The following is a 14,667-nucleotide window of genomic DNA, read 5'->3' as shown; positions in this document are numbered from 1 at the left end:
CCTTTCCCCCCCTCTTCCCCTTTGGACGTTTGCTGACTCTTCTCCCATATTTTGATCTCTCCACTCCTGGATGCTGGCTTCTTCAGCATCCCTGGGGCAGCCGCACCCACAAGTGTCCAAACCATACTTTCCAGACAGCTTCGCTCCAACGATATCTACTTTAGGAAGGGACACGGTTCGACCCAAGACGACAGGTCAGACAACGGGTATAGCATGGACCGGCCTGGAAGGGTGTGAGAAGTACTCCCTGGCTCAACTGAATGGTCTATGGCAGAGATCTGGCTCCAGTTGGGGGTCCCTGCTGAGGCCATAACAAATTATGTGATAATCAAAACAACAATCTGGCACACATTAGCAAAACGGAAGTTCTGACAAATAGGGGAAGAACATGGTAATGTGTTGGGTTATCTTACAATTGATGACCTAAACAGGTACACTGATGAGAGTGAAAGGGGTCTGTTATTAATGATACCCAGAACAAGAGGTGAAACTGGGGGCTGTCCCAGGCTGGGAAGTAGGGTGACTACAGTGGTACCTCCAGCGAAAGGACGGAGAAGGTTGACCAGAAAGCTAGAGGGAGGTTGACCAGAAAGCTAGAGGGCGGGACTTCAGAAGCTCTGTGCGTTGGTTGTAGAGTGCCAACTATGTTTGGGTGAAAAGAAATTTGAGGAAAACCCTTCATAACTCTAAGCTTATAAAAGATAAAAGGATAAAGAGAGTAGCTGGGTTGCTTCTGTTCTAATTATTAGAGAAGAGACTGAGAAAAAAAATTCCCACTTCCTCTTCCCAGCCGTCCAGGTGATCTGGGTCACGGTTTTCCACCTGTAACTTGTGCAACTCTGGGTTTCCAAGGATCCGATTCAAGGGCTGCCTTTGTGCAGGACTGAGGCCACCTCTCAGTGCCCTGCTCCCATTTAAACCTGAATAAGTCTTTTGGGTTGTTGTGTCTTTTATATCCTGAGGTTTGTCATAACATAGCATTTAGGAAAAATAAGGTTTCATAGCTTGGAAAGCCACCAATCTGGGACAAGTCTCAATATGATTCCACCAACCAGAAAGCAAGAGAGAGGGACCATCTCTCTCAGTGTAGCACATCATGATCATTCATCACATCGTCACTACCGCATGGCATCGTTCACGTCATTTACATATATAATCATTTGAACCTTTTATTTCTTTTTAATCTAAGGAAAAAAAGATGGCCTTTTCCACTTTGCTCCAGAAATACACTGGCTTTGATACTAATTTATACCCTTATTCCACTTTTGCAAAGTGCATAGTATGTACTCTGAATTTTCATGGGAAACAAATTCTGTATTGGCAACACCGGAAGTCTTTGGTAGGATACAAAAAAAGTGGAGAAGGGGAATTCTTATCCTCTCGAGTCAGTGGGTGGAGGGAGGGCTTCCTTCTGTTTTCTTTCTCTCATTCTTTCAGCCAACACGTTTTTTTCTGAGTGGTCAAATCCTTGAAGGTAGGAACTCTTCCTGGTCTGGTTTGAGGGAAAAATCCTGAAGACCCAAATGAAAGAATAGGGATTTTTTTCTTTTTCCTTTAGTGACAGGAGCCCACAGAAAAATTTTTCCCCTTCCATGTAAAAGTAACCTTTTTTCTTTTTCATATTTTAAGAACATTTTCTTTGCTTACCAAAAGAGCAATTTGTATTTGTTGCTGAAAATTTGAAAATACAGACAGGCAACAAGAATAAAATAGAAAATATTCATTGTTTTCTTAAGCCGGAAAAGAAAACCACAATACCTCAGTGTAGGTCCTTTGGAACACTTTTCCTTTCTCTCCTCTCCCCACTTCCCCTTGTCCTCCTGGTTTCCCTTTCTTCATCCATATCTTTGTTGAGGTATTTTCATCAATATGTAAATGTATATTTTTACATCAATGGGATATTATACATTTTGTTTTCTAGACTGTCTTTAAAGTTGACCATATTATGGAAAGATTTTCATAATAATCTCATCCTTTTTAGCATAGGATTTCATGGCACTATAATTTAATTAATCCCACGTTGATAGGGATTGTTTTGGTTTTTTTGCAATTACAAAGAATGCTTATATTTATTTTATCTCTACATGTTTTTATTTTGCATATGATTTATGAAGCACATACAGTATTTACAGGTCATATTTGTACATTGAAAAAAATATATGCATATAATGTATAAATGCACAATGTATTTGGACAGTGTGTCCTGCTAGGGGTGCTTTATCACAGGTATTTGGTGGCCCCTAGCCTAGGCAACAGGTGACGCTGGACTGATTGAAGACAATAACCACAGAAGGCACAGTCTCAAGGGTGGTTACAAGTACAGCTCAGGGTCTTAGGGTTGATGGCACTTGGTGAGAATCTTCTCAGGCTGTTGGGCGAGATGGAAGAATGAATATAATTCCCATGTTTTTGCCTCAGTTGGCCATTTGGAACCTTTTTTCACTTTACTGATGTGACTAGTATCGACTGATAGTATCACCCTAAAATAATATGGTGTGTGCTCTTCTAGGAGCTGGCTCTACCATGCTTTGTAGTATTGTTGGGAAACAATAATGAACAAGAAGATGAGGTCCCTGCGTATCTCCTAGTGGGAAGGAGGGAGGGATTCCCATAGCTGACATGTCAACAAGTAGTGAAGATACATTGAGATGTTGCTAAATTCATTGAAGAAAATGCTTCAGAAAAATGGGGCTGAGAATGATAACGGAGAATTATTTTTCCAAAGAAAGAAAATGAAGAGAAGCAATAGGAAAGGATGAGGGAGAGCAGGTCACTGAGAGTTGGTGGATCCTCTTTGGGCTCGTGTTTGGAGATGTTTTGGGGACTTCCAGGTATTAAAAGAGAAACTGAGGCATATTTAAAATTTTAAGAGTTTATTTGAGCAAAAATCAATTTGAATCTGGTGGCACCAGCCAGATGCCCCATTGACAGGAGCTGGAGATGAGACTTTTTTTTTTTTTTTTAATTTATTTTTGGCTGCGTTGGGTCTTCATTGCTGCGCGGGCTTTTCTCTAGTTGCGGCAATCGGGGGCCACTCTTTGTTGCGGTGCACGGGCTTCTCATTGCGGTGGCTTCTCTTGTTACGGAGCACAGGCTCTAGGCACGTGGGCTTCAGTAGTTGTGGCACGTGGGCTCAGTAGTTGTGGCTTGCGGGCTCTAGAGCGCAGGCTCAGGATTTGTGGCGCACGGGCTTAGTCGCTCCGCGGCATGTGGGATCCTCCCAGACCGGGGCTCGAACCCGTGTCCCCTGCATTGGCAGGTGGATTCTTAACCACTGTGCCACCAGGGATGTCCGGGATGAGACTTTTGTAGAGAAGATGCTGGAGCAAAGCAAGGAACTCATCTGACTGGCTGTAGCCCAAGCGGTTGCCCTTATTTGGGAAACCCTGGTTGGAGGCTTGTGGTCGGTTGTCCTTATGTTTCGGTTTCTGAACCTTGAGGCATTTGTAGGCTCAGGTTTTGGTTTGCTTATGTTGGCTTCAAAGGAATTAGAACCACCTCCATCTAATGCCCTCCCTATTTAATTAATTTAACACAGGTCAAGATGTCTAGCATTCAGTGTTGTACGGGTACATTTTTAACAACTGGCTCGGGGTGAGTACGCGATAGCAGCTGATTTGTAGCATTTGCCAATTTTCATGCTGTGGCTGGTTGCAGACTAGCTCCTTCACAGCACTGAACGTGGAGTGGAAAGAGGTGGTAAGAGTTTTCAGAGGCAGCTCTGGTGCACCACAGCTAGTGGGTGACAGAAATACAGAGCCGCCTCGACTTACAATGGGGTTACCTCCCGATAAACCCAATATAAGTTGAAAATGTTGTAAGTCCAAAATGCATTTAGGGCTTCCCTGGTGGCGCAGCGGTTGAGAATCCGCCTGCCAATGCAGGGGACACGGGTTCGTGCCCCGGTCCGGGAAGATCCCACATGCCGCGGAGCGGCTGGGCCCGTGAGCCACGGCCGCTGGGCCTGCGTGTCCGGAGCCTGTGCTCCACAACGGGAGAGGCCACAGCAGTGAGAGGCCCGCGTACCACAACAACAACAACAACAAAATGCATTTAATACACCTACGCTACTGAACATCACAGGTTAGCCAAGCCTGCCTTAAACATGCTCAGAACACTCCTGTGAGCCTACAAGTGGGCATCGTCATCTAACACGAAGCCTATTTTATAACAAAGTGTTGCCTATCTCATGTAATGCATTGAACACTGTACTGAAAGTGCAAAACAGAATGGCTGCCTGGGTACCGAGTGGTCGTAAGTGTATGGACCATCGAGCCTTGTCGTCACCAGGCTGGCCAGGAGCCGAGGCTCGCTGCCGCTGCCCAGCCTCACGAGAGAGTGTCACACCGCGTCTTGCCCAGGAAAAGATCAAACTTCAAAATCCCAAGGGCGGTTTCTGCTGAATGTGTATCACTTGCACACCATCATAATGTGGAAAAACTGTAAGTCGGGCACTGTCTATATAGGTTCGCAATTCTGCAGAGTGTGTGACTAGCAATATAGATTTGGGCGTGGAGGTCAGAGTCACAATTCTGGGAATAGAGAGATTTCCTAGAGAGATTGTAGAGCATGAAAAGGAAGGTGGCCAATGTTGGAACGCCAGGACTGTGCTCTCGAAGAGTGGTCCCCACCCCCACACACACACACACATACAAGCAGCATCTTGGAAGCAAGTTCATGCCCATCCCAGACCAGTGGAAGTAGAGAGTGGCTGAGGTTGGGCCCCACTACTCTGTTGTTTCAGGTTTGGGAAGGCCAGCCCTAGAGATCACCAATGCTTCAGACTGAAGAGTCAGTTGGAAGAGGGACACTTAGATAGACCAAGAAGGACTGTTGAAAGGAGTGGGGCTGGGCACAGGAAGTGGAGTCTTGGAGCCCAGGGTGGAGAGAGTGTCAACATAAAGGGAAGTGGGCAGCCACTAGGGCCCCACAAGGTCAGGGCAGATTAGATTAGATGGAAAGTCAGCATCAGCTGCCTTTGAAGAGCATTGTCAGGGCCATGGTAGGGGCAGAAGGTAGGCTGTAATTGGTGAGGAGTGAGCTGAACATCGACCCCTGGCTAGGACCTTGGGCTGTAAAGGGCAGACGGAGGTTTGGGCCTAGAAGGAGATGTTATGGTCAGCGGTGGGGTTTCTGGGAAGGGCCTGCGTATGTTTGTGGGCTGAGGGAAAGGTAGAATTTGGGAGGGTCAGGGGCTGGCAAGAAAGGCTGGGACACCTGGTGGTTTAAACCGTAGGTGAAAGGAGGGAAGGGAATCAAGAACTTGGGATACAGCCCGGCCTTAAAGAAATGACTTACGGGCTCTTGTCTTGGGAGGCCAAAGGGAAGCAGGGTGGGAGAGGGTTTTGGGTGGGGAAAAGCAGAGGCCAGGATATGGAGGGAGAAGATACTCAATGGACTCTTCTCAGTATCCATTAGCTGTCCTGTTAATTAATTGCCTTTTGTAATTTGTACCCCTTTCCCTTCTGACTAACCGTGATTCTGGAAATGTTTTTGAAACAATCGGTAAGATTGTGTTAGCTGGTGAGCTCTCAAAGGAACTTCTGTTTTATGTCAAATTTAGGCCAGTTTTGGCAAAAAAGTAAAAAATTGAAGCTCTAGAGCTATCCAGGCCAGTGGAAACAGAATGCAGGCTACATATATAATTGTATATTTCTAGCAGCCGTGTTTAGAAAAAGTAGAAAGAAGTGAAATTTATTTTAATAATACATTTTATTTAACCAGTATATCCAAATATTATTATTTCAACATGTTATCAATATAAAAATTGGTAATGAGGTAGTTTACATTTTTTCCTATTCCATCCTAAAATTCCAAACTAGCCACATTTTAAGTGCTCAATAGCCAGCTGCTGCTAGGGGTTACCATCCTGGACAGGGCGCCTCTGCAGGGGCCGTACAGTTTGTAACACTGAGTGCTAATTTAAAAAAAATTAAAATGTGCCTTGTCCTTAGGAGGTGGCAAAGACTCTCTCTTTGACCAAACTAGTCAGGCTCCTCTGAGCTCATTTCCAACTAGGCCCTGCCCTTGGGTATGTCCTCAGGAACCCAGTTGTAGCAAGAAATTTGTCAAGTCAGTTTATCGAGAATCCTCCGCCCTTGACATTTGATCACCTTTAATATATAACCAAATCGCTCACGTCTTACCATCCCCTCGGTAACAGCTGATCACCGTGGCCTGCCTTCAGCAAGAATTCTGTGAGGTCAATTTAGCAAGGAGTTAACCTACCCTACCCTACCCCTCTTAATAATTTTCTCTCCACCAACGCACCCCACCCATTTCTTAGCCATTCATGCTAATATTGCCCCGTAACCTACAATAGAGGGAGGGTCCCTCCTCTTGTCTCTGAAAGTTCCAGAGCCTCAGTCAAGCTGCCACAGGAGAGATAGAAAAAACCAAAACTCTTAGGCCAATGATTGTGTGAAGAGGAAAAGGGCATTAAGAGAAGTGGACCTTTAGCTTTGAAATGGCACTTATTTTCTTAGGCCATAATACTGATTAAAGCTGCAAGAGAAAATAAAAACGTTCACTTAAAGTATACCACTAAAATTAAATGCATACAGAGTCTGCAAGAGTATGGGTATAAGAGAACGTAAACCGTGGACGTGTCTGGCCGTGTGTATGCGCCTTTGCCAGAATGAGTGGGTTCTTTTCTCTGTTCAGCTGGAAGGATGAAAAGAGCCCTTCACTCCTGCACTGGAGGCTGTTCCTGGCTCTGCCCCCAGCAGGTCAGCTAACTTTGGTGGGCCCCCGTTTCAGCGTCTGAAAATCTTGGATGGCTTTCGTGGCCCTCAGGGTCTTTCCCACGGCTGTGTTCTGTGAGTCCTTAAATTTGGGATGCCCGGTGGGTTTCAGGTCAGGGATGATGAGGGAACCCTTGGCCCCCTAAACCCCCCGCCGGACCGAAGGTGTCACTGGAGCAAGGAAGCCACCCACTGTGTCCTACCTCTGGCTTTTGGTATCTGTGCCATCCTGTTTTCCCTCCTTGTCCTTGGGAATTTCAGAAGTTAACACAAACATATCTAAAGGGGGATTCATGGTTGGAGCAAATAATTTTAAAATGACTGAAGGCGTGCTTAAAGGAAGTTTTTTTTTTTTTTTTTTTTTTTTTGCGGTATGCGGGCCTCTCACTGCTGTGGCCTCTCCCGTTGCGGAGCACAGGCTCCGGGCGCGCAGGCCTAGCGGCCATGGCTCACGGGCTTAGTTGCTCCGCGGCACGTGGGATCTTCCCGGACCAGGGCACGAACCCGTGACCCCTGCATCGGCAGGCGGATTCTCAACCACTGCGCCACCAGGGAAGCCCAAAGGAAGTATTTTTAAAGGAAATATTTTATGGTAGTAATGGGTAATTCATCTCTCACACCGATCAGTTAATTGTCCTTTAAAATTGAGAGGCAGGTCTCAGGGATTACGGTAGTCTGGTCTATAGTCACCAGCAGCTAAGTGCAACAACAGCGGTACTAAGATATTCAAGAAGTAGTCTAAGAGAAGCCGAAAAGAACAAAAAAGGTAAAATTAATGGAATAGGATTGTTAGCACTGAGAATTAGATCACAGAATTAGCATTGTTGTTGGTCAAGTGAAATAGAGGTGGTAAAATATTCTCATGGATAATATTTTCAGCGTCTCAACTTTTCACTTCATTAGGCCTGGAATTTCTAACAAGACAGCACATTGCTCCAATCCTGAGAGGCTCCGGCATGCCCTGATCTTCAGAGCTCTGCTTATGACTGTTTTCTTTCAAGGTCAACAGTATTTGAGTTATGTGTTTGAGTATCTGCAGCAACTTACTCTTAGACTTTGAAGTCTAGAACTTTAGCTTTTGTGTGGAATATTAAAGAATTGTCACGAATTGTGACAGGCATGTGCTACAAATAGCTAACAGTGCCTCAGAGAAAGATAATATTTGTTCAGACTCTTCAATGTTTTAATGCTCCAGAAATCACTTTAACACATATAAATGTAAAGTATACATTGAATATAGAGATATTGCTGGGATTAGCTATTACTAATCTTGTGACAGTGGAACACACATTTTAAAAAGAAAAGTGGAAGGGTAAGCTGGGATGAAGTGAGAGAGTGGCATGGACATATATACGCTACCAAACGTAAAACAGATAGCTAGTGGGAAGCAGCCACATAGCACAGGGAGATCAGCTCGGTGCTTTGTGACCACCTAGAGGGGTGGGATAGGGAGGGTGGGAGGGAGGGAGACGCAAGAGGGAAGAGATATGGGAACATATGTATATGTATAACTGATTCACTTTGTTGTAAAGCAGAAACTAACACACCATTGTGAAACAATTATACTCCAGTAAAGATGTTAAAAAAAAGTGTATTGTTTCTTTTTAAAATGTTTTTATTTTTTATTTTATTTTTAGTTTTTATTGGAGTTGATTTGGAATGTTGTGTTAGTTTCAGGTGTACAGCAAAGTGAATCAGTTATACATGTACATCTATCCACTCTTTTTTAGATTCTTTTCCCATGTAGGTCTTTAGAGAGTATTCAGTTGAGTTCCCTGTGCTCTACAGTAGGTTCTTATTAGTTACCTATTTTATATATAGTAGCGTGTATATGTCAATCCCAATCCCAATTTATTCCTCCTCCCCCACCTCCTTTCCCCTTTGGTAACCATAAGTTTGTTTTCTACATCTGTGACTCTATTTCTATTTTGTAAATAAGTTCATTTGTACCATTTTTTAAGGTTCCACATATAAGCAATATCATATGACGTTTGTCTTTCTCTGTCTGACGTACTTCGCTCAGTATGACAATCTCTAGGTCCATCCAAGGAGCTGCAAATGGCATTATTTTGTTCTTTTTTTATGGCTGAGTAATATTCCATTGTATATATGTACCACATCTTCTCTATCCATTCATCTGTTGATGGACATTTAAGTTGCTTCCATGTCCTGGCTATTGTACATAGAGCTGCAATGAACATTGGGGTGCTTGTATCTAAGAAAAGTATATTGTTTCTTAATTAGATCTTGCTTACAGCCTTACTTGACTTTCCCAATCAGGAAAAAAAAAAAGATTTCAAGTTTTTCTGCAAAGTTTTCAGGTTCCATTCCTAAAGGGATCTCAGTAATGTTTCGTCCAGCTTTTTTGAAAGCAAGAAGTGAAGTGATTTTCGTCCTGCTGTTAGAAGTTGCAGGGAATGAGGGCACCTGGTGATTGATGACTCATACATAATGATGGGCCAAAGCTATCAGAACATCTCAGGCCCACAGCTCGGCCACGTTCCAGTGTCAGGCTGGTCCCTGATGGCAGAGGGAAGTCCCTTGGAAGAAACCGTGCTGCCCAAAGGAACGCATGGACTCGTATCTGTGCGCTTACTTCAGAGCTGAGAAATCTAGATGACCCAAAGGAAGATTTCCTTGCAAAACAATATCCCTCCAAATTATTTATTGGCATGTCCCCCCCTTTTTTTTGGTAAGGGATCTCTTCGCTGAGCGGCTGAGCATTTCCAGAACAAACAAACCTCTCAGCTCCCGCGGCCCTGCCCACTTAGCTCTCCACCCTCCAGCCCCTCCTGTGAGTTGGAGATCCGATAGCCCAGGCTGGAGTTTCAAGCTCGCCGCCCTTGGGGGTGCCTTGTCATGTCGGGAAAAAGCAGGAAATAGAAAGGGTAGGCTGGCTTAGGTGAAGTCATCCTGGTAAAGGTTAATAGCTGGGTGGTGACACCTCCTCACAGGACTGGAGCAAAGAAGCTGAGCAGCTGTACAGCGCTCGCTCCGAGCTGCCTGTCATGGTCCTGGGAGTAAGAGGTGACCTATTTATTTTTAGAAGGGGACAGTCATAATAACCCAGCTCCGAGCTTCATTCAAGGCAGGCCGGGGCTTTGGAAGTTTGTAAACACCTACTTTCTGAGTAGGGGAGGAGTGCTTTACTCCAAAAAGAAAAGAACCTGACTACTGGGGTTTACCCGCCTGATAGCCATCGTTAGCGTGGAGAAGAAACTGTCGTAGCACGACAGTGCTGCAGCCTTCTCCACTTTGTTATTATTTTCAAAGGGCAGAAATGCCTGAAGGCGAGGACTTTGGATCAGGCAAAAGGTAATTATGATATACGTTTACTTTTCCTTGAGCCTATTTCCCTTGCCGGTTATCTTTCTAAAAAATACTGTGACTAATTTAAAAGGTAGTTGAAATTAAACTTTTAAAAGGAGTGCAATCCCTTAATTCCAGGAAATAGAACTTTCTTTAGCATGAAGAGAGAGACATAAAATTAACTGAGTATACCCGTAGAAACATATGCCAATCAATGCTTTTCTTGAGTGGGGAAGTGACGGCCCGAAATTATCAAAAAGTGTTTCTTTCTACGCCCTGTAAAGTCTACTTGAGTTTTTTGATGTTTGATTTTTTTTTTTTTTTTTCTTTTTTTTGCGGTACGCGGGCCTCTCACCGTTGTGGCCTCTCCCGTCGCGGAGCACAGCCTCCGGATGCGCAGGCCCAGCGGGCATGGCTCACGGGCCCAGCCGCTCCGGACGCGCAGGCGCAGCGGCCACGGCTCACGGGCACAGCCACTCGGCGGCACGTGGGATCTTCCCGGACCGGGGCACGAACCCGCGTCCCCTGCATCGGCAGGCGGACTCTCAACCACTGAGCCACCAGGGAAGCCCTGATGTTTGATTTTTAACTTAAGATGGTAGTTGTTAGAAATCTAAGCTAGTAAACATTTTGTAAATTGCTTGCATTTTAAAGACTTGAACATTTCTAAAGGTTAATGATTAGACCAATATACCCGTTTTGGCATTACAATACTTTTTTTTTTTTTACCATAGATCTTATCTTTGAAAATGTGATCATTGGGCCCCCATATGCAGTACATTAACTGTATTAATGTTTTATTAATATCTGGCTCTAAGAAAGGGGGATAGAGACGGGAAAGGAAGCAGGCAGTTATTTCTATTAATATGAGCACAAATTGTGTCCATATTGGAGGTTTCCATTTCTAGCCCCATTGCTGTGTTAAGAAAATTTATATAAATCGGTGTCATTGGAATTCTAATTAGGGTCATTGAAATTCAGATATGAAGATGTAGAAAGAAAGTTGTTTAAAAAAAAGACAAGAGGTTATTGCCAAATTTATTGTCAAAGAAAGTGGAAAGTGGTAACTCTCTAGGAACAGGAATACCACAATATTTTTTTGTCCTTGTATAAGCATTCCTTTTCAGCCATGGTTGTATGGGGTGTGTGTGTGTGTGTTGACTGTAATCAGTTGTAATCATGTCCTTAAAAGCTACTTTTCTCTTTAGTTTTCTAGTTTTCATTTTCTTCCAGATTCCTTCCCCGTCCATCAAAGGGGACGTTAAGTTCACATTTAATTGAGTAATGAAAGAACTTTCTATATAAAATGAGACATTAAATCAAGTGCTTGAGGATGACATTCACACAAGTGCCTAGGTTTAGGACATGGACTGATTAAATACTTGAGAAAACACTTTCAGAGAACTTCAGATGTCAGTCTTGGTTTGAGATGATGGGTGATCTACCATTATCGTACGTATCCCCCTTATGACATTTGGACGTTTCTGAAAGCAGGACTTTCTCTTTTTCACTTCACATCATGGCATTCCCACCAACTCTCTGCATAGAATTTTGCACAGAGTAGGCGCTTGTATAAACACTTGAGAATGGAAAGTATTTCTAAACCATTTTAACACCTGAAGTAAGTATCTAGGGGGCCTGATCATTTTAGAGACTGAAGGGAGAGACTTGGCAGAAATGTAATAAGGGTTGCCTTCATGAACTGGAACATTCCCACAATTAAATATCATAATTAATTGTGGATAATTATAAATATTTTGAACAAGTAGTTTATGATGTAAACTAAACAAACAAAAGTTTTCTTCTAAGATTGTTTTACCAGTTACAAGATAAACAGACAAGAAGGAGAATAAATAAATAAATACACACACACACACACACACACACACACACACACACACACACACACACAAAATACACATATCTAATAATTACTATTACCAAAGACTAATAACTTGCTGAAAGTGGGAAGCGCCCTCTAACTCCTTTGAAGTAGGCTACCCCCGCCTCACCTTTTTTATTCTGATGAGATAACCCCAGCTCTCAACAGGTGGTAGTTTTCTATGGAATATACTTTACTCCATACATTTGTTTGTTTGTTTCCCATGTCTGTGCAGAACGTTAGAAAGGGCACCCCAGACAGGGGGAACATTTAGAGCCAGGCTAAAAGTAAAATATTACGTTTGAGAGGGAATTTTACTCTTGCTAAATTTGAGATTGCCTGCCATTGGACACGTCCTTTGGTGCCACATCTAAAAGAGAAATAACTATTATTATAAGTCTCGACTCTGCTGGCCAGACGTGTTTTTCAAGCTTGATTGCAGCCGGTTCTGGGTGAGTCCCGCGTTCAGGCTTCTTCCTGTTTCTTTCGTCCCATTTTGGAATTTGCTGAATCAAATTGCTCTGTAACGGGCGGTGAGCGAAATCTGAACTTAATCGGTGGAAAGCAGAGGACGGGAGGCTTCGTTAGGGTGGCCGGGTGCATGCTTAGGGCACCTCACGGGCTGGCTGCTTCGTGTGCTGTGGCCCAGCGGCCCCGACGCACCAAGTGGACGAACGTGAAGACAGCTGCGTGCGGGGCGGGGGGAGGCGGAGGAGAGACCCTCCTCCTTGCTGTTTATCTCGCTGCCAGTAATAAACGCTCTTGGTGAGAACCTCCAAAGACTGCGTGCCAGTGTCATGGTCAGGAGGTGAGGGGAGAGGGTGTGAGAGAATGCCATTCTGGCCCCGGGTAAGGAAGGCAGAAAGCCAAGCAGGAAGCATCGGGTGCCAAAGAAGAAGGAAGAAAGTAGGGGCCGCGACCGGGGGGGGGGGGGCAGACAGGATCAAGAAATACGAGGAGAAGCATCCCCTGGCCAGGGGTCCGGCTCCCTTGGTTTCTCATCCTGCCTCCCACCTCATTTTGGACCCCACCTTGGATGCAGCAGGTGGGCCCGGGGATGTCTTCAGTAGCCCGGTTTGCGGTGGCACGGGGATGGGGACAGGTGAAACATCGTCTAGCCCAGCTGCCTTGAAGCGGGTGGACCCCAGGCTACCTGAACTTAGGAGACTATTACCCCAGAACAGGTGTGCAGTTTTAGCATTTAAGAAGCAAAATGTTGGCTGCTAATGCAGGGCTCTCTGAAGCTTGTTACTTGACGTCTCATATAACATAGTAAAGATGCAAAAGTTTGAAAAAGGTCACTGAGCCTCTAAAACTAACTCTGTAACAGCAGTCTCGGCTGCTCTGCCCTGCCCTGGAGTGGAGAGGTTGCCCCATATTGGGGCTCTGGATATACGAAGGGCTATTGTATTTAAGAAAACCGAAGCTCTTTAAAAGCACAGTGGCACGGGGCTTCCCTGGTGGCACAGCGGTTGGGAATCCGCCCGCCAATGCAGGGGACACGGGTTCGAGCCCTGGTTCAGGAAGATCCCATGTGCCGCAGAGCAGCTAGGCCCGTGCGCCACAACTACTGAGCCTGCGCTCTAGAGCCCGCGCACCTAGAGCCCGTGCTCCAAGACGAGAGAGGCCACCGCAATGAAAGGCCCGCGCATGGCGATGAAGAGTAGTCCCCGCTCACCGCAACTAAAAAGAAGGCCCGCGCGCAGCCGTGAGGACCCAACGCAGCCAAAAATAAATTTAAAAAAAAAAATGTATTTCCATTAAAATTTTTTTAAAAAAAGCACAGTGGCCTCTGTAGTATTTGGAAATGGCATTAGCCATTGCACTGAATTATATTCTTGGAAGGTTGAAAAGAAATTGATTTAAATGTATTCTTTAATCCAGATGTTTTCATGATTCAGGTTGGCCTCATTATAGGCTTAATTTCACCTTGTGGATGAAGCCTATGCTTTGATAATACTATTTCTTTCATATATAAAGTGACCAGCACGCCCCAGCTCAAGATTTGTGTGTCTGGGCGTTCGGTCGAGATGGGTTCCCACAAACAAGCATATTTCAGCTTTCATAGGCCTGCAGAAGTCCTTGTGCTGCCGTTGGTTTTGAAATAGGCACAGAGAGGTGAAGTGAATAAATAAGGCTGTGCAGACAGACACGTGTATGGTTGTACGGCGGCGGTGCACGAGGTGCGCTCCACACCCAGAGAGGTCAGTGTGCTGAGCGCACAGGAGACGGGAGAGGCCGGCTGGAGGTGGGCGGGGGAGGTGTATGGGGACCCCTCATTGGGCCTCGTAGGCAGTGGTGTGTTGGTAGAAGTCTAGCAACCAGCTGTCTGCTCTCTGGCATTCGTTGATTTCTGTGGTGTAAATACATCACTGTGGTCAATTTCAGGCCACCCACATGAGGTCAGTGAAAGAGGGGTTCAGAAGATAAAAACTGGTTCTTGGAAACCCACAGGGGTCCGCCCCAGAACCCAAATGATGTGGACTGGTGCAAGAGTTTGTGTTTAATTCTGAGTGGCTCCATCTTCTTCATTTATATATCCCTAAGGCATACTAGACATTCGGGAAAGGTTTGTCGAAGGAATGAATGATTTATTTTTCTTCCACCCTCTAATATGGTCGTGGAAAAATCTGTCTCAGGCATAGACAGTGTTTACCACTTTTGAAGTCCTACTTTGAGCCAGATGGGCTAATATTTGAAATTGATTAAGAGCATGGAGAATAACGCAATCTA

General features: G+C 44.8%; 1 protein-coding gene across 3 annotated transcripts in view; it reads left to right on the top strand.

The window, feature by feature from the left end:
• Positions 1–14,667, top strand: part of RETREG1 (reticulophagy regulator 1) — a 125,217-nt gene that overhangs the window by 77,126 nt on the left and 33,424 nt on the right. The window contains exon 1 of one of the 3 annotated variants that reach the window (XM_059061937.2): positions 9,254–10,058. The exons of the other annotated variants lie outside the window; for them this stretch is intronic. Coding sequence (XP_058917920.1) covers positions 10,024–10,058 — 35 coding nt within the window. The 5' untranslated portion in view covers positions 9,254–10,023. Of the gene's footprint in view, positions 1–9,253; positions 10,059–14,667 lie in introns of those variants that run through there. 3 annotated transcript variants of the gene reach the window in all.

The sequence above is a fragment of the Kogia breviceps genome, chromosome 4 (genome assembly GCF_026419965.1).
Source record: "Kogia breviceps isolate mKogBre1 chromosome 4, mKogBre1 haplotype 1, whole genome shotgun sequence".
Taxonomy (NCBI): Eukaryota; Metazoa; Chordata; class Mammalia; order Artiodactyla; family Physeteridae; genus Kogia; species Kogia breviceps.
This window is presented reverse-complemented; position numbering and strand designations above follow the sequence as displayed.